The 25,676-nt window shown below is 34.2% G+C and overlaps 1 protein-coding gene across 11 annotated transcripts in view; it reads right to left on the bottom strand.

Annotated features, from left to right (window-relative positions):
- ATP8B4 (ATPase phospholipid transporting 8B4 (putative)) overlaps positions 1-25,676 on the bottom strand; it is a 437,330-nt gene that overhangs the window by 43,980 nt on the left and 367,674 nt on the right. For all 11 annotated transcript variants that reach the window (XM_074234707.1, XM_074234704.1, XM_074234702.1 and 8 more), the window contains 3 exons: positions 13,504-13,651; positions 6,624-6,807; positions 6,221-6,444 (listed from right to left, as the gene is read on the bottom strand). In XM_074234707.1, the coding sequence (XP_074090808.1) occupies positions 6,221-6,444; positions 6,624-6,807; positions 13,504-13,651 (556 nt within the window). The remainder of the gene's footprint in view (positions 1-6,220; positions 6,445-6,623; positions 6,808-13,503; positions 13,652-25,676) is intronic.

Below are 25,676 nucleotides of genomic sequence, written 5' to 3'. Positions count from 1 at the left end.
GGGGTGGGAGAGGGAAGCAAGATTGGGAGAAAATTGTAAAACTCAAATAATATCTTTAATAAAAAAAAATCACCTCAAAAAAAAAGAACTAGTAAAATAATAGACATGATAACAATGTAAAAATGAAAACAACAATAACCATAACAAAGAAAATAACTCTATATAATTACAATGACAATGAAGAATTGTGACTCCAGTAGAGTTGAGAAAAAAGTTCTCATTCTCTTATTTGCAGAGCCCAGGGATTATGAAAGTGTCATATTGTATATACTACTAGATGTAGGTCACTTTGCTGAATTGCTTTTTTTTCTCTTTAAAAAAACTTTATTAATAGTTTACTTGAAAGGGTAGAGGAGGGATGTATTCTAAAAAGAAAATTGTGTAAAACAAAATATATCAAGATAAATGAGATTTTAAAAAAACACAAATACTTCTGAGAATCACTAACACTTTAGTATAAATTATTTCATCAGATCTTTGAAAGGGGCGGGGCTGATATATTGGTACAAAATGCAGAGATGGGAAGTCTTTTAATACCAACCGAATGAAAAATAGCTTGAGGTAGTGGACAAACTCCAGATCTGAAGCTCTACTATTGTGTGACACTGTAGTCATTAACATTATTGAGCCTCAGTTGCTATATCTGTTAAACAAGAGCTTTAGAGTAGAGGATCTCACATTTCCTGCCTGCTCTAAGACTGACAATTCTTCTTCTCATTCACAATTTTATTTAGAGATGGTCCTGGTAAGCTTGGTCTTCTAAGTCACATCACACCATGTGTAAAATCACTAACAGCCCATCAGAAAGCTGTGCCTACATAGAATGCCAAATGGGGGTGGGGCAAGCACTAGGAGGGGTCGGCCTGCACCTCTGCCAGTTAACAGTGATTTTCCAGGTTCATTTAGCACTCCACCCTATGCAACATAAAAACCTCATGTGCCCCAAATCAGCATGTGATGGAACTTAGTCTCTAAGAGAAACCCCTAAATAAACAGCACTTGGATGGTTATGAATTGAATGGGCCAAATACTGATACTTGCCCTTGTTAAAAGACAGAAGTAGAACTTAAACTCATAAGCAAGCAGATAATCGACTTCTTTCCTTTCCCATACTCTTAAAAAGGAGACTCAGATTGTGCACTTGCTAAAAATATCAACAGGATTAATTCTTGTGTCATCCAGAATATGAACACAAGCCTTATCTTTCTCCTGCCTACCAAGACTTCTACTGTCAGTAACATTTATTTTAGTCATTTTTAATCATACCCAATTCTTTTAGATCCCTTTTGAAAATGTTTTCTTGGCAAAGACACTAGAGCAGTTTGCTATTTCCTTCTCCTGTTCATTTTATAAATGAGGAAACTGAGGCAAACAGGGATAATAAGTATCTGAGAACAGATTTGAACTCTGGAAGACTCCTCTTCCTGATTCCAGACTTGGGACTCTATCCAAGTATTGTCAATAATCTAGAGGGGAGTAATATAGACATAGCTTGTAACTTCATTTTCTCTAGATTACTTTGATTTTAAAGGGGAAAAGTCAAGGAAATGCAGGTCTGCTTCATTTTAAGAACACTCAACATACAAAGACATCCAGAATTTATAAAACAGATGACCTAAAGGGTTATTTACATGCACATTCCTGGATCAGAGAAGTCTATTGGTCCATTGGAAAGATTATTGAATTGAGAGTTGGAAGGCATGGTTTTAAAGTCTGCTTGCTAGTTTACTTCCTATGTGATCTAAATCAATTTCTTTTTTATGTAAAATGCAGAAGTTGACCTAGATGATCCCTAAAGTTCCTTCTAGGTCTAAGAGAAAAATGTGTATCATTGCAAGTAAATATAACTCAAATATATATAATGTGTATCATTGCAAGTAAATATAACTCAAACAAAAGCCCACAGTAGAGAAGACCAATCAGAAAAAGACTTAATATGTATTATTTATACTTTTTATCAATGCTAATTGTTGCTTTAAAGTATTATGCTGTCATTTCATTGAGATGATCAGATGAGTTTCCATAATGTCTGAGTCCCAATGAGATCTTTGATCTCATGAGTGAGCATCTTTAATAGAAGTATAGGGCAAGATCTCCTTGCTTTTCTTCCTTTGTAGTGCTTGCCATTATTCTCCTATGGATATACCATGCCAGAAGTCTTTCTCTAGATTATAATGTATATCTTAGATTTAGTGGAAAGCCAAGTCTCCCTATCTTTTACTCCTCCCTCTCACCACATGACTCTCTACTTTCATATCAGGTCATAAGTTCTTGAATGTAGGTCATCTTTTGCAAAATGTTACAGACCAGGCCAATTGGTGGCACAATCTGGAAGAACCAACTTCATAAGTTCAAATCTGACTTCAGATATTCAATAGCATGTCACTTAACCCTATATGACTCAGTTTTCTCAACTATAAAATGAGTTGAAGAAGGAAATGGCAAACCACTCTAGTATCTTTGCCAAGAAAACCCCAGAGAAACTAATTTGTCCCAAAGAGACTAATTGTGCTCAACAGAGATATCTTCAATGTACCTGAGGAGAAATATGATAGATTAGTGAAGACCAGGGCTTTAATTCCACTTCAGAAACTCCCTAGCTATATGATCTTGGTTCTAGAATTTAACCTCTCTGAGCCTCACTTTTTTCATTCCATTGTAAAATGGGAATAATAATAACAAAATGCAATGGAAAGCTGCTGACTCTGGAGTCAGAGAACTTGGATTCAAAATCAGCATCTGATACTTTCTATTTGTGTGATCTTCCTCAATAACTACCTGGGACTCAGTTCCTACAACTGTAGGATTATTTGGATTATATGATCTTCAAGGTCCCATCTAGGATCCATCTCATAGGTTTGGGACAAGGACCAATAAGATAAAGTAGTAAGTAATTTTGAAAAACCTTTAAGAGTATGTAAATATTAGTGATTATTATTATTCCTATTTTGGAGATGGAGGAAGGAAATAGTGGAGGAAGGAAAGAGTTGAGGAAATTCCTCTCCCAATGTAGATTAGCACCTTCTCCACAATATAGCTTAGAGAGTTGCTTAGCAATCGTAGCTTAAGTTACTCAAGATTCATACATCTAGTATATTGCAAAGGTTCATCTTGAATTCAGGTTTTCCTGGCTCAAAGACCAGCAGCTTTCTCACTATACTTTGAGGCCTATCACATTTCCAAAGATGATCTAAAACATTTTTTTTTATTTTTCCATTTATTTATTGTCTTCCTGTCACCAGTATGTAGAATTTCTATTCTTTCTATTTTCTTAGGATAATGTGGCTTTAATATGTGTCATGCCAAGCTTTCTATAGTCTGATTTTCATTTCCACTGCTTTTCACAAAATACATCTTCTTTTAAAGAAAAAAAAAGTTTGTCTTCTACATTGGTGATGCCCTTGGCTGCTATGTCTCTGTCTTTGACAAAAAGATTAAGGATTTGTTGACTAAGAAGGACCTTGACAACTCTTTTTCCATAGGTTAAAGTTTTTGCACAAGATGGTGATCATCTTTGACTTTCTAAATTCTCATTTTTTATTATCCATATCTCACATGAATGGGCCAGAATGAGATGATATTATTTTGCACTTTTTGTTTCTTTCAATGCCATACTGATGTTGATCTTTGATTTAAGTCATCAATGGTCTAATTGCACAAAAACATTGATTCTAATATATAACCCTCATCAGTAACAATTGTTTTTTTTCATGTCTGCTGATAAAGAAAGCTTCATTATATATAATTGGATTCAGTTCTCACCATATCTAGTGCTTTCCAACTCTCTTCTGGAAGAAAGTAATAAGGATATCACACATAAGCATTAAGTTTTTGATATTTTATATATCTTTGCTCTCTTGTTCCTTAAATCAGAATCACATTTGCCAATGTATTTTTCACCAACTTGCTCTGTAACTACCTTTACACTAAAATCACCAAATATCAAACTAGGTATTGACTGGGATTGGATGATTTTAGCAACTATCTCTACCTTTCCATCTTCACAACAGTTGTTGGTACATAAAAATTGCTATTATCTTCATGATGGTCATTTTGTTTATTCTCTTTACAAGCATAAAAAGACTTGATGACTGAGTGTCCTATGAAAATGATATTTCTCAGGGCAGATAGGTGGCACAATGGATAGAGCACTGGCCTTGGAGTCAGGAGTACTTGAGTTCAAATCCGGCCTCAGACACTTAATAATTTACTTAGCTGTGTGGCCTTGGGCAAGACCCTTAACTCCATTGCCTTGCAAAAACTAAAAAAAAAAAATAACATTTCTCATTGACTTTGGGTATATGACTGAACTAACTCTCCCAGCTCCCATGTTTGCTTCTCTAGGGAAAAGTAATGAGTCACTTTCCCATCTATTTGCAACTTACTTTTGTCTTCTGGTTTTGTTTATCATGGGAAAATCAAATGTTTTATTGTGTGTTTTTCCTAATTTCATTGATGTTTGAATTTCAGGTTTTATATTTCATAGCAAGAATTCCAGAGTCAAATTTCTCCTAAACTGATACCTGTACTCTAATATAGTATCTCTTACTTAAGCTAACAAGTTTTTATACCTTACAAGGAACATTGGTTCATGAATTTTCTAATTGTTCTTTCTTGAAGTAGACAGCGGTTACTGTTCAATTTTAAAAGTAATGTGAATATGATTGCTATTATAGTATAGATAGATAAATTGATTGCTGCTTGTTTGTCCTTTGTTCTCAAAGAGGGACAATCACATCAGGAAGGTGATGTCACTTGTGGGTGAATTGGATTTAAGTCAGTCAGAGCTGTACAAAGTCATCAACCTAAGATGGACAATAGATAGATAGATAGATAGACAGACAGACAGAAGACAGATAGACAGATAGTTGGATGGAGATTTCATTAAAAGTTTACTATGAACAAGACACTATTCTAAACACTGGAGAAAGAAATACAAGTGAGAATGATTATCTCAAGGAGCTTACATTTTAATGGGGAAAGAGAATGCATAAAAGGTACCTGGAAAGGAATAGGGAGAACAGGTATTGGCTTGAAGTCATGATATGAAAATCACTGGGAAGTAAGGTTGAGGACTGATTTCTCTTAATTCTCAACTCAAGTCTCTCCTTCAGGAAATCTTTCCCAGACCCCACTCCAAATATGTATATAGGTATACATGCATGCAAATGTATTGTGTATATGTGAACATTCACACACCTAGCTATACATACACACACACACGCACACACACACACACACACACACACACACACACACACATGAACATAGTTGCTTCTATGTTGTTTTCTCCTTTAGACTTGGGTACCTTGAAAGTAGGGCTGTTTTTTGCCTTTCTTTGCATTCCAAGAACATAGTTTAATATCTGCCACACAAAATAGCAGCTTAATAAAGACTACATGACTGACTGGATTTGAGCAAGATAAGGCAAAAGCTAGGTAGCAACTAGGTAGTTTTCAGGGCAAAGTCCAAAGACCTATTGGGAAAAGAGAAACATGAAGGTGAGGGAGACAGAGAGGAGGTAGAAATGATAGCCTGAGTGGAGAAAGCCTGCTGTGGAAATGATCAGAAAATATATCAGGAATAATTGATGACAGGGTTTTAATGACTTGATCCATAGTTCCAAATGCTCTTTATTTTCAGGTCTTCCTCAACCATACAATTGCTCTTAGATATTGCTCTGCTGAAAAAAGCCCACAATTATATTGTTTCTATGTCAGTGGTATTTGGACTATAGTTCAAAATCTCAAATTTTTTCTCTCATCAGGCAAAGTAGGCAAATAAGTTATCATTGATAGTTAAGAAAGAAAAGGTATACTATGGTTACCATTTACCTTAGGTGCCTATAATTCACTATGTGTTACTAGTATATTCCTTTATCTTTATGGACCTCAGTTTCTTTCTCTGTTAAATGTGGTTGTACTACATGATCTCCACATTCCCTCTAAGTGTGAAGATCCCATGATTCTATCTTTGGCAATATAAAGAACAAGTTCAATGCACATTTCTCTTATGTTCAAACTCTGTCAATTATTCATTATCTTTCAGAAAATTTACCATAATTTTCACTCAGCACCTAAGATAATTCTTAGTGATAGTTAGATCTGCAACTTTTCTTAAGTTTAAAAACAGGTCATAGAAATTAGAAATAAGCCTCAGAGTAGGATTTTTTTTTCAGTTTAGGGATCTGGTCAAAGAAAGAGAAACGCTCATTACCAACCTGTGCTGAGAAACCACAAAAGAATCCAAACCAGAAGTGTACAAGGGTGAAGGCAAAATTCTTGTAGAAGAAGTAGCACAAGAACTTGCACATGCGGAAATAGGACCATCTTCCATGAACCAGAAGGAGTCGTTGGAGGTATCTGAATTGAGCAAAGGAGTAGTCACTGGCTAAAACTGCTTGCATTCCTTCCTGACCACTGATGCCAACTCCTATGTGTGCACCTGTAAAGTGAAGAATATATAAATGAAACCCAAGAATGAAAAATAGCTCAATAATTTAATTCTTTAAGGTTAGTCAGTGAATAAGCAATACATGACCAGCTTGGTCAGACAATCTTCTTATAGCAATTGGACTATTTAATAGATAAACAATACATGCTCTTTATTTTATGATCTCTTACTTTTTATCATGCTGATATCATTGGCTCCATCTCCTATGGCCAAAGTCACAGCCTTTCTATGCTTCTTAACCAATTCTACCACTTGGGCTTTCTGAAGAGGAGTAACTCTGCAGCAAATTACAGTCTTGCATGTACAGGCAATTTCTAGAAATTCATTCTGTAGATTGGCTTCAAGGGCATAACCCTGTCAATAAGAAGTTTCCAGAAAAATATCATTGAAGACTACAATCAAAGTAAATGCTATTTGATATTTTTATCAGCATCTTGGATAAAGGTATAGATTTCAAACTCATTAAATTCGCATAGCTCAAGGCAGAGAGGAAGGAAAATCACATTTAGAATTAATTGGATCTTGACCTCCTAGAACATTGTGCTCTATAAATGTAAAGTATTCATACTTGCATCCAAAGAATCAGTTTCTTAAGTACAGTATTTGGAGACATAGTTTCTCAGCAATATTATTGAAAAAGCATGAGGATTTTAATAGACTGCAGATTCAATATGAGTCAGCAGTGTGCTATGACAGCTAGAAGAGATAATGTCCTTGGTCTACATTAAAAGAAGCATAGTTTTGGGGAAGCTAGGTGGCACAGTGAATAAAGCACTGGCCCTGGAGTCAGGAGTACCTGGGTTCAAATCTGGTCTCAGACACTTAATAATTACCTATCTGTGTGGCCTTGGGCAAGCCACTTAACCCCGTTTGCCTTGCAAAAACTAAAAAAAAAAGAACCATATTTTCTATAAGTAAGAAGATCATATTCTCTCTGCAATCTACTGCACATTTAGAATACTGTGAATACTTTAAGAAAGAGCTAGAAATGCCTAGATTCAAAAATCACACACAAAACAGAAATTGATAATATTTTTATAAACAGAACTAGTTACTGACATACAGAAGACTTGCAGAAAGTTAAAAAAAATTATGCTTCTCTGAACTTCCCTACAAAGATTCTGAAAGATGGCAGAAGCTCAAGTTAATAATGCAATTAACACTACGTGTTGAGAAGGACTAACCAATGGGGCAGGAAAGATTGGACTAGATTTAATGAGATGTTCTCAAATGCCCTTTAAAGACACAAGTAATGGAGTGTACAACTACACTGTTGTGAATAGCAAAATTCACTGAGTAGCTTCCACATGCAAATACTAATGATGACTTTGAATGAGTAAAGAGGCTGGGTAGTGTTCCTCTAAAAATTCTCACCAGCTGGTAATTTGCTACTGTTAAAGGGAAGTAGGCATAGGGTGGCAATGAAATGTGTTTCTCCCTCCATCCTAGAGTGAGTCACATTTATTCCATGGAAGCTTATCTTCTCTCATTTTAGGAGATATTAAAAATCCTGCCTTAAGTTATATGTTTCACAGGAGGTGATGAATGTTTCTTCCACTTTTCTCCCATTTGACATTTCCATAAACACTGACCTTATCATAGAAATTAGCAGCTACTAATTTCCTATATAACAACAAGGGAAATAATGGAAGAACAGAGGGAAAGGGAATATATAGGATAATGCCAACAGTAACAAAACATGACAATCACTCTAATTCCTTCCTTGCCCAGAAACAAGGTCAAGGCTTTTGCTTCTTTCTCCAATTCTGGGAGAGGTGTATTGTCTTTAAAGGGGAGTTTGAAGTATCTAACTAAACCTGGTGCTATCAGTATCATACCCACTGGTCACAGTCTCCCTCAGCCTATACTCAAATGCATTATTTATTAGACCTTCAGTCATCCCTGAGGGAAGAAGACAAAGACAAGAAGGCCTGAGTCCAAATCCAGACTCAGACTTTTCCTAGCTGTGTGACTCCGGACAGTCACTTAATCTCCTTTTGCCTTGGTTTCCACATTCATAAAATGGGGATATCCATAAACTGGGGTTAATTCTCCTAAAGTTGCTGTGATGATCAAATGAAGCAGTAATTGTAACATATCTAACTCATAGTAAGTGCTAAATAAATGTGAGCTATTATCATCAATATTATTATGACCTAGATTCCTATCTATCTGACATATTTTTCTTAGAATTTTCCAAAATATAAATAAAAACCCCACAACTCTTCCTAGCCATCCCTCTTCTAGCATGGCATTGACTAACTGATACTGAGTGGTGTCCCCATGACAGTGGTGGGCTAAACCTACAAAAAATTTTAATTAATTTATAAAGTTACCATAGAAAGAAGGAAAAAATCCCCCCAAACAACAAAAACCCTGAGGAATCACCAAATATTAGCAAGAAAATATTTGACTTCTAAGCCAATGTAAAGTTAAATAGGTCAGGTCCAGGCAGCACCTTAGGAGGATGATGGAATGTTACAAAAAGTACTGTCTCATAAAACAGCAAAGGCTTGTTGGGGGGGGGGGGGATGAGTTTGCAGGAAGGTTGTTTTTTGGTCTGGTTAATCCAGATGATGGAATCACAGGGTCATAGCTCCTGAAGAAGAAGAAATACAATGCCCTCATTTAAGAGAAAAGGAACTGACAGAATAAATGACAACCCTTAAACATAAAAAATGAAACAGATGAAAATGGAGCATATCTGTCATCATTTTATATCAAATTTTTTCCCATTAATAATGGGAACCAACTCTAGTGCTCTAATATCCAAGTATCCAATGAAACAAATAAGGAAGGGGAAAAGAGTACAAAAGAAAACAAAGTAAAGAAAAATATCTCAACTAGTCTATCTATGCATAAAAAGAAATAGATGTTTAAAATGTTATCATTTTTTGAATAATTAATTCTAAAGGCACCTAAAAGAAGAGAAGATAACCAACAATAGAAAAAAAATATTTCCCCTCCATCTTCCCCCCAAAAAGACAATTGGCTAACAGTAAGTGAAGATCCATAAACCTACCTTCTCATTACTATAAAAATCTTTATAAGAATGATCTATACATGAATTGAGGGCATCATTTATAAAACTATAAAGAGAGAAGAGATGGGCTCTGGTCAAAGATAAATTCTTCATATCAGATTTCTCAATTATATAATTAACTAAAAGTTGTAGGGAATCAAGATCTCTCTATGAATATTTTTTATTTTATTTATTTATTTAAGACAATGGAATTAAGTGATTTATCCAAGATCACACAGCTAGGTAATTATTAAATGTCTGAGCCCAGATTTGAACTAAGGTCCTCCTGACTCCAGGGTCGGTGTTCTATCTACTGTGCTACCTAGCTTCCCCTGTGAATATTCTTTGTTAATTATTTTAAAAGAATTTGTTTTAAAATGTTATTTTGTAAACTGCTTATGAATATGTTAAGATCAGACAAAATTCTGTGATAAAGGTAATAACAGAGCAAGTATTATTTAAAAATCCTCTGGTTAGCAATCTGAGACAAAGCATAAAACTATAGATTACATGTTATTAATTGCACCAAACTTTGGAATAGGCTCATTTAAAAGCTTTTGCCCTAACAGCATCCACAGGAAAAAACCACAATGGGGAATAATGTTTACTGTCTAATTTTTGATATATGGTTAAATGGAAAGGTGGTACATCAATGTCTTTAATAAACACTTTAGAAGGGCAAAAATTGTAACTAAACTCAAAAAGGAGGCAAACAGGAGGGAAGATTATATTTGGAAAATTATAAAGCCTTTTCAATGATCTGAAGCTGCTGGCTGAAAAAAAAGTCATCTTTTTTTAACACCTATATTCTCTAGCAATGCCATATTGTTACAAATCATAGATTTTGTCAGTCTTTAAAATATAAAAATTACTGATCACCCAAAGGGCAATATAGTGACATATTGTGAATGTAACTATAGTATATAAACAACAAGTGTATAAGAAGCATAAAATATATCATCCAGTTTCTGCATGATAGAAAAAGGAGGTAGTCCGGTCATATAGCAAGACTGAGGAATAACACGAACAGCCTAGCCTTGTCATTACATATGAAAAGACATAGAGGAAGGATTTATGGCAGAATATACCCGAATGTTGTATATATATAAGAATACATATTGTTGTATATATAGGTCTGATTAACACCTTTGTATTGGTGGCTTATTTTAATAAGATCATGAATCCAAGGAAGAAAGACACAGAAAAGTCTGAGGAATCAGAAAAAGAAAAAAGTAAATAAAAGTACTTTCCTGCCTCTTTCACCTAAGATTTATTTAGGATACAGCTCCTTTTTCATAATCTAATCCTGTCTCTCCACTCTCTTTCTAGAACTCCTTTCCCAGTAAAAACTCTCATAGAAGCATATACAAATACCCATACCAAGGCAGAGTCTTTTGTTGATGTCAATGGCACCAGTACTATCTGTCTCCATGTTTGAAACTATACACGGCATCTTATTTTAGTTTTTACAGACAATCCAAGGATGCTGTTATATTATTAGTCAATATGATGCTTCATAGATGCTAAAAATTGTGAGCAAGCAGATCCCTCAAATCCCAACCTATTCTTTACAAAACAGGACAAGAACAACCTTAAATCCCAAATACAGTATTTCTGTGGGATATATTTTGTTTTAGAAGACATCATCAAGACAGTGACCTGAGTCAAAGCCCTACCCTTACTACAAAGTCTGTGAATTTGAAGGTAAAAAACCCCTTTAATATATATATATATATATGTATATATATAATATACATTAAATATGGATTATATGGGATAAAGTATATATCATGGAATAATTTAAATTCAAGATTACAGTCATACAAAATGAACAACAACAAAAAGTTTATATATAAAAAGAAAATATAAAAACATTTTTATCAATTATTCTATTTTCTTGTTAGAAGACACCTTATATTCCTATATAAATACAAAATTTTAGTACTTTAGATAAAAAGTAACTTTCAAGAATGTTAATTCACTTGCTCCTTTCAAATAGCCCTATGAGGTATTCAAGAGAGATATCCACACCATTTTAAAAAAAGGGAACTGAGATAGATAGCACTAAGGTATGTGGTATTAGACTTGGGCTCAGAGGACCTGGATGTGAATCCTAGCTCTACTATCTGTTAACAGTTGTTTGACTTTTGGCAGATCATATCACTTCTTCAGGTCTCAGTTCCTCATCTGAAAAAAAAAGATGATCTCTAATGTTCTTTCTCAACCTAAACATGATCGTATGATCATATGGTTTGCTAAAAAAAAAACCCACAGCTAAGTATAGCAGCCTCTTAATCCATGACTCTTTCTAATATAGCATGCTCCTCCTTAAGGAAATAAGGATATTAAGAAGTAAAGATTTGGTTGTATTACTTTGAGTCATTAATAAGAAGTATTGGATTGTGCAGGATATGAAAAGGTCTACTAACTTGATATGCATTACGAGATGCAAGGCCTTAAAAACCTTTCTAGGGGGCAGCTAGGTGGCACAGTAGATAAAGCACCAGCCTTGGAGTCAGGAGTACCTGGGTTCAAATCTGGTCTCAGACACTTAATAATTACCTAGCTGTGTGGCCTTGGGCAAACCACTTAACCCCATTTGCCTTTCAAAAAAAAAAAAAAAAAACCTTTCTAGGAATAACTGATACCTTTCAGTTTAGTCTACAACTATTGGCCATCCCAGCATGTAATCAAAGGCTGAAGGAGGGGTGTTAGCAATCTGTATGACAGAGTAGGCTCATCTAACCCTATAAAGTCTGAGGTTTAGATTTAGGCAAAATAAAGGTCAAAAGAAAACCTAAACTCACACCACTTGAAATAGGAATAATTCTTTAAAAGATATATGGATTTAGTTAAATGTATAGAAGTAAACATTTAAAATTGTTCAATTCAAAATTGCTCTTTTCCCACTACCTCATAGTCACCTTAGGTCTACAAAAGGGGAATCAAACCACTGTCTTGTAGCAATGCTTTCAGGATAGTCCCCTTCCCAGTTGCAAGAGAGGCCAATGATTCAATGACCAGCTGCCATATTACAACCTTGGGCTGATGCTAATCTAGGCAAGAGAGGAGGGTAGTCCCGCCTCTACAACCTTTCAACTGAGTTTGGCCTGCAGCTGAGCTCTGTAACTTTCCATGGTGTGGAAGGCAACACATCATTATGTCTGGAATCCAGCTGGATAATGCTTTAAACACTAAGAGCTAACAGACAGCTGATCACAGGGGGAAAAATACATTATACTCACATCCAACTGCTTTTGTCCTCTAAGAAACTGTCTACAGGAAGATATATTTCTTCTTCAAACTCCCAAAGTGAAAAATGCACATCAAAGCCCAGAAAGATGTGAGATTAGGTCTTTTGTGCTTAGAAATGATAATTCCAGTGCGGTGCAATAGGAGCTTTTGTCTTCTAAATTAGAAGCTCCAAAGGACACTTTGATACTTGTTCAAGATTTAGAACCTGAACTACATTAAAAGCACAATGCAAGTTTATTCTATTATGACAAGAACCAGATTTCCTAATCAAAGCAAATTGTTTGGCATCACTATTAAATGCTGCTATTTTGGAAAATCACCAGAGGTATCTTAATGGCAATAATTTGGTGTAGTAATTATTTGAAGGTCAGGGTGTGCTCCTCAAATCACAAACATTAGCAAGAAAAACAATTGTATTCCATCCATCCTGTTGCATTCTGCTAATTAATTGGCAGGATTTGTAATATTCCCCTTACACAAACTCTTAAATAATAGTATTAAATGGCCCATGCTCAGTAGGAAAAGAATAAGATTCCATGAATGTGATAGTTTTATGGACCCACCATCTCATTGCATGTAGTTCAAAGGACAATAAATATGAAATTAATATTAGAAATTTCCTTTGCAGAAGTGAAACCATAATTTGTACTAGCTGTGTTTCTCCACATGTCAGAAGTTTGGGAAATATAAAAGAGGACCTCCTTGTGACAATACAAAAGAGACTAATATTGGGGTGAAGAATAAGGAAGGACAAAAGCTCTAAAGTTACTCACCAAACTATGCCCACTTATGATTAAGGCATAATCCCCAGTTACTGTTTCCTCTACAGTGGAACCCAGCTTTAGTTCTTGTAGTTTTTCACAAAATGCATAGCCATTCGTTAAACCTGTGCTTCTTCCAAACAATGTTTCTTTTGCTTTCCTTTAAAGAGGTTAAAAAAAAAAGTAAATCACAATGACCCATACAGAGCATACCTATTAACTTTAACAAGACACTGACCTAGAGCTAAATTCATTTCGTCACTACTCAGAGTGATTATAGCCTAAGATCCAATTTCAGCCAGCAAGCAGCATGTCTTTGAAGTAATAAGGATACCATAGCAAATTTCCTCATTCTAGGAGGTAAAAGGGAGAAGGGGGAGGGTAACCATAATGAAAACAAAATCATCTTGAATGTTTTAAATGACTTGAAAGTTAAGTCACCCTGCTGATCTGAGTTTGAACTGGGAGTTTGACAGATTTCCTCTATGGGCTTGTTTAAGCTTCAAGGACTTAAGAACGATTGGATTGGCATATAAATACTTCCACTAAATACTAGACAGGAGGTGGGATGGGGGAAATTTAAAGAAAATAAGGAAAATTTTCTAGGAATTCTGGCGCATCAATGTCAAAAATAATACACACCAAATTGGAAAACAATGAAATATGATCTCTACCTAAAATCTTAACCCACAAAGAAATGCATTCTTTGAAATACGGCAATTTGTTTACTGAGTTGACTGGGTCATTATATAAATATCACAGGACATTTTAAGAGAAAGTTTTAATCATCAGCTCAAACAACAGAAACTACAGACACCAAAATAGATTTGTAGCTTACCAGGTGGAAAAATCCTCTGAATGTCTGGGTTTTTTAAATTAGTAGTGACTACAGAACAATTTTTCACTTAGCCTACCTAACTACCTCCAGTTTGCATCAATTGGGTTTGTGTGTTGAGTAACAGAACACCTTCTAAAGTATCATAGTTCTGCTTGGGGAACAACAAAAAGAAACCCCAAAGGAAAGAACATTTCCTCTTTCAGAGTCTTCTACTCAAGGATGAGTAAATTGCATGCTTTGAAGTTAACTTAGGGGAGAGCCACATGACCACAACAGATTCCAGTGTGACCAGAGAGAGGCCTCACAAGGGATAGGACTTGGACCTTCCAAGTTCCTTCCCCACATAGTGCCTTGTAGATGAGCTACAGTGAATTGAATCAACTAAAACTTTGAGTCACCTCCCACTCTGCTTCTACAAAGTTAAGAATCAAAGTGTAAATGGGGAAAAAAGAATGGGCTCTAAATGAAAGTTATGCCCAGAAGTAAAATGAAATGGTTCCCAAAACACTCATTCTAATAAAGAAAACATTTATGGAAATATTTTTATATTGAGGTCCCTTTGAAAGAAGAAACTGTTCATTGTAGAAGCAATGAATTTAGCCTTCGACTTTCTAATTATTGGAAAAATATAATACTAATTATTTAAGGGGTGTTTATGTGTGTTTTAATTTTATCTTCTGCTTCAACATCTCCTTCTACTGGATCAGTAATGGAATCACAGCCTGTATTTATGAAATAAGAATCTATTGCTACAGCCCTAATCATAATGCCATACATTTTTAAATCTACACTACAAAATGAAGGAAAGGGAGACTATAATGTCAATAGTGATAAATTGGGGAGGATAGAATTTGGAGTCAAAGGTCAAAGACAGGATAGAAAGGTCAAATGATATAGGTAAAAGAGACTCTGAATCCCATAATCACTTTAGGGAATCTTTATTACATAAATTAAAAATTACAGTCCCATCAATCAATACAAAGCACACATATACACACATACAAGTTCCATTAAAATGAAATTTCTACATTTCTTTGAAACCGTCAAGCAGAATTCATAAACTAGATTTTGAAAAAGTACCAAAATGAGAACATCTTATAAGGTTTTCTTATTTAATGATATTCTCCTTCAAGCTATATAAATGATAGCCTCGGTTTTCACCCTCATGAATGAAAACTTCTAAAGAAAGGTGAAATTCAATCAAAAACTGACATCTAGTTACTAGGGTTAAGTTTCCTTAAGATATCATTTAAACCTATTGCATAATCACTTTTCCAGATGAAAAAGGCAAAAAAAGGACACAAAAAGAAATAAATCAATAATTCCCTATTTCCCTAATTCCCTAATGAATATTAGTGAGTTCTCATATATTAAAACCTTTGCCCACTGATCTATGGTTGATATTCACCCTAAATTTCTTTTTGGAGATTACTTCTTCAAACACCAGCTGGTTTCCACATAAACAATTCACGGCGATGGGGGGGTGGAGCTCACAATTCTGTTTCTATATATTTAGACCATATATTTTGCTGGAATAAGACACAATACTTAACCATAGTATACAAATAACAAATGCTGAAGCAAAAGAGCATATGGTTTGATTTTTTTCCCTCCAAGTTTCCTAATGAAGGGTGGTTTATTAGTATATAAGCATGTAGAAATGCTTATTATAGTAACCCAAAGTATTCAAATCCCTGAACTATCTTGAACACATTAATGAGTGATTAGATAAGCAGTGTTAGCTTGTCTTGAGTGGAAAAAAAGAACATTACATGGCCCTCCTTACTAAAATAATCTGGAAAATAAATAAAAATATCTTCTTTTTTTCTTGAAAAAATAATTCATGGGGTATTCATTAATGAGATATTAAACATTTTCACTGAAATTTATAGAAAGATTACCTAACACAATGAATAACCTTAAAATGATCTCTTAAGTTTTTATTTTTTCCTCCTTTTTCCTGAAGGTTTTGGTATAATGGATATGGAAAAAATATGAGAAGATAAGAAGTGTCATGATGTAATGGATATAGAGTAAATCTTAGAGTCAGGAAATCCTGACTCTTGAATTGACTCTGATTCTATCAAATACTGTCCAGAATAAAAATATTCTCAATTGACTCATAATTTGAAGAAAATACCACCATAGTCAAGTCATGTAATCATCCTCCCAGTGCCTTGGACAACTGTATAAATACATTAAATTATTGAAACCATAAATCCAAATTTAAAAAATAGACAGAAACTCTCAGGATTCCTGGTGGCATTTGTTTTACATCATTTTTTAAAATAACTGATGGTTTTAAGCTTGAATAGACATGGAGCATATTGATTGCTCGATCTTTCTGTATTAGAAAGTTTGACATAACAGACCCCAGTTTTGGATCAGATAACCCATCCTATTTATAATATTACCAACTGAATCAAAAAATGTACAGAGGCTCCATTCACTACCACATCACTTTAAATGAAAGCAATAAACTAATTTCCTTGTTCATTACTGCTTACTTATTGTTGTGTCATTTAAGAAGCCTGGAGAAGACATGGACTAAGACCAAATCATGTTTCCATAGTCAGTTAATCAATAAAGAATATCAGAAAACCAGATTGGTTGACTTTTTAATGGCAAAATTGAAACTTTAAAAAAGAAAGTATCTTACATATGAATTATTTAAAACTGGTGGAATTTTTTCAGAGTCCTCTGAACAACATCATTGTAGAACATGGATGCTAATATAAACAAGGCTCATATGCCTATAACATGTAGAAACAACAATAAATTTACAAGCAATTATTCATTCAATCAAAGCTTACCCTGCTCTTACCTGCTTTTGGGCTAGTGCACAGGTTAAATTCCCAAAAAATAACAACTACCATTCACAGAGGATTTCAAGATTTATGAAGTGTATTCTTTACCAAAAAAAAAAAAATATTGTGCGGTATGTGGTACCATTATTCCCATTTATAGATGGGGTTCTGATAGATTGAACAATTAGCCTGTGGTCTTATAGTGAGTAAGTGTAAGAGCTAAGGTTCAAACCCAAATTGTCCAATTCCAATTCTATTATCCTTTCAATTACACTATACATTCTGAAATAGATGTTGTTTTTGCATCTCCACCTGTGAAAATTCTTCTCTTCTTTGAAGACCAGCCTCAAGTGACATATCTTCCATGAAGCCTTTTCCAGTTTCACTAGAAATAAGACTTCTACTCCTTCTCTGTCCTCTCACATTATTCTCATATTGGGTGACTTGCATCTCAATTTAGCCCATATCTGTTTTCTCATATTTATTTACTAATTTCATATTTACCTTTTTGTTTTATTCTGAATTTTGTCCTTCATTTTCAAAGAGGACCAAAGACTTGTCTTGTGTATGAATTGGATTTAAGTGAAGCAGAGTTGTGCAAAACCATCAGCCTCACTCTCTCTTCCACAGTCATTATAGTTCAATGGCAAGACAAAACTCAGGACAGCTAATGATGATCCCCAGATGTATTGGATGACTGGTATCTTCAATGTCTGACCAAGCTCTAAGCACTCCAAAGTGCCTGCTTCAGTCACCTTCATATCTGTGGGAAGTACTTTGATGGAATGTAGACTTCTTGAGAAAAGAGCATGTCTAATTTTGGTCTTTATAACCCTTGTGCCTAGCACAATGTCTGTTTATGATAGATATTTGATAAATGTTTCTAAAAATGCTTTATTACACTATTATGAAAATTTATTATGTTCTTTAAATGAAACTTTATGTTACTAGAATGTTGCTCTGACCTTAGTAACTGTCCAAGAATGATAATGATGATGATGATATTGATGATGACGATGATGATGTTGATGATGTTTGTCCTTTGTTCTCAACGAAGAACATGACAAGCACATGGATTGGCTCTGAGTGAGGGGGTGCTGTGTTAAGTCACTAGTCTCACTTTCTGGTCCAGAGTCATCGGGGCCCAGAAGCCAGATATGAATTCGGACGACTGGAGATGACCCTGGATTTGAGACAATCCTTGTCTAGGAATATCAGGTGGATATAGGGAATTTTAGATTTCCCCAGATCATGAATCCACTTAAATATTTGTAGCTTGGTCTACTCCCCCAGATCTTGTTTGGGTTCACCCAAACCTTGTATTTTTTCGTTCCCTTGTGTTTTGGCTTTACCCAAATTTTATTGAACATTTACAATTACTGAAGCCCATCTCAATCGACCTTACTTTCAAGTAGCCCTCTCAGTTAAATTATTTAACTATGTACATGTGGTTTGTGTAGGGTTACCCTCATAAATCTCCCTGAGCCTAGAGGAGAGGAAGTCAATCTTCTTTCTGGTTCTCCTTTACCATATAATCTTATAAAATGCTTTCTAAAACTATTTCAGTTTGGGGGTGGAGGGTATTGCTCTCACAAATGACATGTTCATTAATAGATTTGGCATATACTAAATATTTAGAGCTAGTTATGTATGCTTATATGGTTTATATCTATATAATCCTTGGAATTTTTCAATGTTTTATATTATATACATATAACACATATTAGATACTATAATGCCCTTATTATAATATAATGCAATATCATTTATATATATATACTAGTGTATATCATGTAAGTATGTACACATATATCTCAGTTATACATGCTACACATACATGTGTAATTACACATTTATATATGCATGTATAGTATGTATACATTAAACACCCATGTTGCATATTTTACATGTGTATGTACAATATGTATATAAACACTTGTATACACATATATATATATAAATCTCATATTGTTAACCTCAAAACAAATCTGTAAAATCAAGAAAATATTATCCCTTTCTTTGCATCCTCTCACTTATTACAGTGCCTAGAACATAAAGTCTTAATAAATGTTTATTGACTGACTGACAAACCATTTTATTCTGTATCATTTATTTGTGTATATATCTTATCTCCCTCAGATAATAAATTCCTTGAGAGCCAACAAAATGTCATTTTTCATCTATGTATCACCCAGCATAAGTAATAAATGTTTGTTTGATTGAGTCATCATATTAAGTGCCTATTATTGGCAAATTATCATCTAACTTTTTTAATGAAACTTGAGGCTAATTGAAATATTTTAGAGATATTGAACACTCATATAATACAACTATAGCAGATGTTATTGAACTTGGGTCCCAGGATTGTGTTTCAATTTCATAGGAATCATGAACTTAGGGAAAGATATGTTTTATTTTTATCTATGTAATATTATGTTCTTTAGTCTATGCATTTAAAAACATTATTCTGAGAAGAGGTCTAAGAGTTTTACTAGATTGCCAAAAGGGTCTATATTAAAAACAACAGGTTAGAACTCCTTGACTAAGGAAATACCAGCAAGATGTCACTCTATCCAAAACTGTCTCAATCCACTTGTCACTCCTATATAAATTTCACCATTGAAAATACATTTCGGGGGCAGCTAGGTGGCGTAGTGGATAAAGCACCAGCCTTGGAGTCAGGAGTACCTGGGTTCAAATCCAGTCTCAGACACTTAACAATTACATAGCTGTGTGGCCTTGGGCAAGCCACTTGACCCCATTTGCCTTGCAAAAAAAACTAAAAAAATACATTTCACCCCTTTTCAGGAGTACTTTCTTAAAGATATCAACACCCTTGGAGGAAAGAACCATTTAACCCTACTAATACCTTAAGGTAAATGAGTTCAGATAATTCTCACCTGACAATTAAAAGCACTCCACTTGTGAATAAGACACTCCACTTTCTGCGTTACTGACTTTGACAAGGTTAGAAGGGAAAGAGAGTAAAAGAGAGGTCTGGAGTCAGTATCTTTGCACTGCTTCAGGAGGGAAAGCCTCCTTGAATAGCCAAATAGCAGTATGAAATACTAAAAGAAGGGATGGATGATATTGAAGGCAAATGCATTCAATTTGGCATATTTCCCAGGAATGTTTATTAAAGGAGAAAGGACCAATAACTACAGAAGGGAGATGTCTGAATCTGGAATTACCAATCCTAATCCGGATTGTGATAATTATGCATTATGTGACCTTGGTTAAACCACTTGGATAAATCACTGTTAACCTCTTAAGTTATGCTCAGTTTTCTCATCTGCAAATTGAAGGAGTTGGAGATGATATATAATGTTCTTTCCAGGTTTGACACATACACACATATATTCCATATATGATCTAAATATACAATATATTCAATCTATGATCTAAATTCAATTCAGTCTAAATTTTCAACATATTCAATCAATCTAGATATATGACCATATCTATTCAATCTATGAACTAAATTCAACATATATTGATGTTAATATTAAATGTAAATTAAATATATAAATATTACTATATTTACATTCTATTTATGATCTAAAACTAATTTCTAAATCATCATAGATATTTAAAATATTCATAAACATGGAGAGGTACTTTTCATACATATCATATTTACAACTTGGCTCAAAGCTAATAACATAAAGGAACTAAAAACCAAATACTATTTTTCTACTCTATCCAAATTGTATGAAATGAAGTACCATACTTCAGAACTTTGTATTAGTACAGAGAAGGCATTCAATAAATATGTGATGAATAAATAAATGAATAGTAAATACTATTTTATATTAGCATACATTTGATAAAGGTATTAAATGACAAATACAAGTTTAGGTTCTTTTTAATTTTTTTTTTATTTTTGCAAGGCAATGGAGTTAAGTGACTTACCCACGATCACACAGCTAAATAAGTATTAAATGTATGAGGTCACATTTGAACTCAGGTTCTCCTGAATCCAGGATCAGTGCTCTATCCACTGTCCCTAAAAGGTTATTTTTAAAGTCTTTTTAAAGGAAGTATGGTCAGCTCATGGGTTGTTCAAAGAATGTGAATTTTTCTAGCAATGGAGCACATAATCAATGCTATTTCAGATGAAATATGTAGTCAGTTAATCTGCCAGAAAATCCCCAAATACATTCTCAATCTGCTTTTGTGTAGAAGGCATATGTGTTTATGAAATGCAATCAGGAAAATAATCTTCTAAGAAACCCAAACAGGACCCAATTATATCTCTTTGACCTTAATATCAAAGAGCCTATGGTAATCAAATTAACTTGGGGTTCCATGTGTCTAGAATTCTTTTAATACACTAAATCTGAGACAAACAATATGAATGATAAGCATGAAAATTATACAACCATGTTTATGAAATGTTCTAAACATATCTGACAAGCTTAAATAGAAGCATTTAGGTCACTTCCCTTGTAACAACTACTATTACTTCAATGTCATTTTTACTATACATGTTTTCCACATGAACTCTCATTGACCTCCAAAAGGCATACATGTAAAATATGAGTACAAATTACAAATGTAATATTTCATCCTTAAAATGATCCTTCTTCCTCTCAATGTGAACTCTATACAAATGTGTAAAATTGTCAGATATGTTGGCAAAGATACTGGAAAGATCTGACACTTGCTTCTACAATGCATTTTACAGATGAGGAAATTAAGTCAATTAGTGTTAAGTGACTTGTCCAGGGATCACATAGCTAGTAAATATCTAAGGTCAAATTTGAACTCTACTGCAGGCCCAGTAATCTATCCACTAAGCCACCTAATTCCTCCCAAAACTAGATATTTTTAACTTTATTTCTAAGGTTCCATGATCCCATGCAACTCAATATTTGTGAACTATAATACTATAGTCACAGAATATCTAGGTTTGAAGACCGGTTCTTATATTTGCTGTTTTGATGAACTGACATAGCCTCAGTCACCTGGTTATATGTGTATGTCTAAAGTTCAATTCACCTAGAGACTGTATTTTTGCTTGCCTCCCCCACTTATTTTCTTTCTGTCATAGAATTAAATTTCCTGGATTTCTAACCATCATTCCTTATTCAATATTAGGCCAATTCAGAAAATATAATTATCTTGATGATTCAGACTACCCAAGTGTCCTCTTAGTGCCAAGACATCTCTTTATCTGTAACTCCATAAGTATGAGCACTTGAGTAGCTTGCAAACTTGGACTGAAGTACACAGATTTTTGCTGTACCAATAGCCTACCCATGGAGCTGGACATAATGGGGAGAGGGCATGCTCTTTGTTATTCTCCATTAGCATGTCTATTCTAACCATGTGTAGCAGTTTCACTCTGAACTTCATACACAAGTTGGTACCCTAGCATTTACTTGAAAACCTGCAATGAAAGGAAATTCACTAATGTGCTGAAATAATTCATTGCACTTTGGGATAATTTCATTTATTAAATTTTTCTTTCAAGCTTGCTAAATGCCCACTGAGATCCAAAAAAAGTTTGCATTTTTGTGATTTCCCAAATAGTTCAATAGAAGTCCAAGAATATACCTGAGAGAAATATCCAAGAATAGAAGAATAAAACTGTAGCTTCAGCTGCTTAAATATAAATACATAAAACATAGGAAATAGGCAAAGCAAACTAAATATACTAAAGATAGAATAAATTAACCTAATGAGACAGTGTGATTTGACTGGTTTTTTAACCCAACACTCCGCTAAAAGTACTGTCTCACTAGATCTCTCAATCATTAACCTAGAGTGCTTTTCTCAGGACTCATCCTTTTTCACCTTCTCTAAAGCATGTGATACATTTACTGCACCTTTTTCCTGTATATTTTCTTTCCCTTCACATCTGTAACACTGTTCTCCCTTGAATCTCCTCCTATCCTTCTGGCTGCTCCTAAATCTCCTTTGATTGATCAGTATCTATGTCTCATTTCCTAAATAAAAATGTCCCTGAAGACTATTATTTAATCCTTCTCCTCCCTATATATACCATCACTCTTCTTATCTCATCAATTCTCTTGGATTCACTCAAAATTCCTATGAAGATGAATACACACACACAAACATATTCACACAAATATAAATATGTATGTTTGAGTATATATATGAAGATATCTATATATGTGTGTATATATATATATGTTTGTTTGTGTGTGTGTGTATAAACATATTTATAAAACTGTAATCTCCTTCCTGATCTTCCATGTTGCAAGATCAATTTCTGATGGTATCTCCACTTGGAAATTCCAAATCTCAAATTCAATATCCAAAATATAACTCTTGCCCAAGGACACACAGTTAAGCAAGTTTAAACTGTCTAAGACCAAACTTGAACTCAAGTCCTCCTGATTCTAGGGCTAGTACTCCATCCACTGCACTACCTAAGCTGCCCCCAAATCTCCCCATTCTTTAAACTTCCCTATTTCTGTTGCAGGTACCACTAGTCACCAATAGGTGGAACAGTGGACTGAGTGCTGGGGCTTACATAAGGAAGACTCATCTTCCTGAGTTCAAATCCAACCTAAGGCACTAACTGTGAGACCCTGAACAAGTCATTTAACCCTGTTTGCAAAAGTTTCTCATCTGTAAAATGAATTAGAGAAAGAAATAGAAAACCACTCCAATATTCTTGCCAAAAAGTCCCACATAGAGGCCAAGATATGTTATTTTATTTTCCTCCAGTTACATGCAAAACCAAGTTTCAACATTCACTTTTGAAAACTTGAATTCCAAATTCTCTCACTTCCTCCCACTATACTCCCCTTTCATTGAGAAAGCAAGTCATTTGATACAGGTTAAAAATGTTTAGTCATGAAAAAAAATTACCATAGTAGTCATGTTGTAAAAGTAAACATAACCTTCTCCCCAAAAAAGGGAAATCTTTAGAAAAATAAAGTCCAAAAAATATGCTTCAATTTGTCATCATCAGCTCTATCTTTGGGATAGATAGTATTCTTTATCATAAATCCATCTGAGTTCTTGTGGATTGCAGTATTGCTAAGAAAAGATAAGTCATTCAAGCTGATCATTCTGCCATATTGCTGTTACTTTGCATATAAGACATTTCCAATTGCATCTGCTCCTGCAAGTATGAGAGCATCCTGTTCATCCTTTATTTCATCTTAATCACATATCATAATTTATTCAAGTCATTCCCCGACTGATAAGCCACCAGAAAAGAACCACTATAAATATTCTTATAATAGAGGATTTTCTGTTTTCCATCTCTTCTGGAATATAGACCTGGTAGTAGTCAAAGGGTAGGCATGAATTTATAGCCTTTTCATCAGTTTCAAATTTGTCCACAGAAAGCTTGAATAATTTCACAACTCCTCCAACAGTACATTAATAACTCATTTTCCTTACATCCCTTCCAACATTTGTCATTTTCTCTTTCTGTCCTATTAGTCAATCCAATAGGTATAAGGTAGTACCTTAGAATTGTTCCAACCCATATTTCTCCTTTCAATAGTGAGTTAGGACATGTTTAAAAAATGATTTCAATACATAGCATTGATAATATAATCTGAAAATTGTTCATATCTTTTGGTCATTTATCAATTGGGGAATGGCTCTTACTTTTTTACAAATTGGACTCAGTTCTCTATGTTTTAGAAATGAGGTCTCTATAAGAGAAATTTGTTTCAATATTTTTTTCCCACAGTTACTATTGTTAACTGTATTTCCCCCCATCCTATTCCCTCCACTTACATTTATTCTATTTTTCTCTCTCCTTTAACCCTATCCTTCCTTAAAATGTTTTGTAATTGACTTCCCCTCCCATAATCTTTCCTCCCTTCTATCACTTACCACCCAATTAAAATGGATTTTCATACTCAATTGAGTACATATATTATTCCTTTTCTGAGCCAATTTCAATGAAAGACTTTCTCACTCCCCCTCAACTCTATCCTCTTCTTGCCTCTTTTATATGAAATAACTTACCTCATTCTACCTCCCCCTTTTCCTTTCTTCCAGTACATTCTTCTCTCACTCATTAACTCTATCTTTTTAATATATTATATCTTCATATTCAATTCCCACCCACTTCTTCTAACTGCCCTAATAAATGAGAAAGTTCATATGAGTTATTATCATCTTCCTATGCAGGAATATATGCACGTCAACAACATTAAGTCCTTTATTATTTGCCTTTTTATTTGAAAATCAAATTTTCTGTTCAGCTCTGGTAACTTCATCAGGAGAGTTTGAAAATCCTCTATTCCATTGAATATCCATCTTTTCCCCCCTAAGAGCATGTTCGATTTTGCTTGGTTCTTGGTTTTAAACCAAGCTCTTTTGCCTTTTGGAATATATACATATATATGTATATATTCCAAGTCTCTATGATGTAGAAGCAACTAAATCTTGTGTTATACTGACTGTGGTTCCAAGATTTCTGGATTGTTTCTTTCTAACTACTTTCAATATTTTCTCCTTGACTTGGGAGCTCTGAAATTTGGCTATAATATTTCTGGCAATTTTATTTTGGAACCTCTTTCAGGAGGTGATTGGTGGAGACT

This window comes from Macrotis lagotis, chromosome 4 (assembly GCF_037893015.1).
Source record: "Macrotis lagotis isolate mMagLag1 chromosome 4, bilby.v1.9.chrom.fasta, whole genome shotgun sequence".
NCBI classification, from domain to species: Eukaryota; Metazoa; Chordata; class Mammalia; order Peramelemorphia; family Peramelidae; genus Macrotis; species Macrotis lagotis.
The sequence above is the reverse complement of the archived record's forward strand: the minus strand, read 5'-3'. Positions and strand labels throughout refer to the sequence as shown.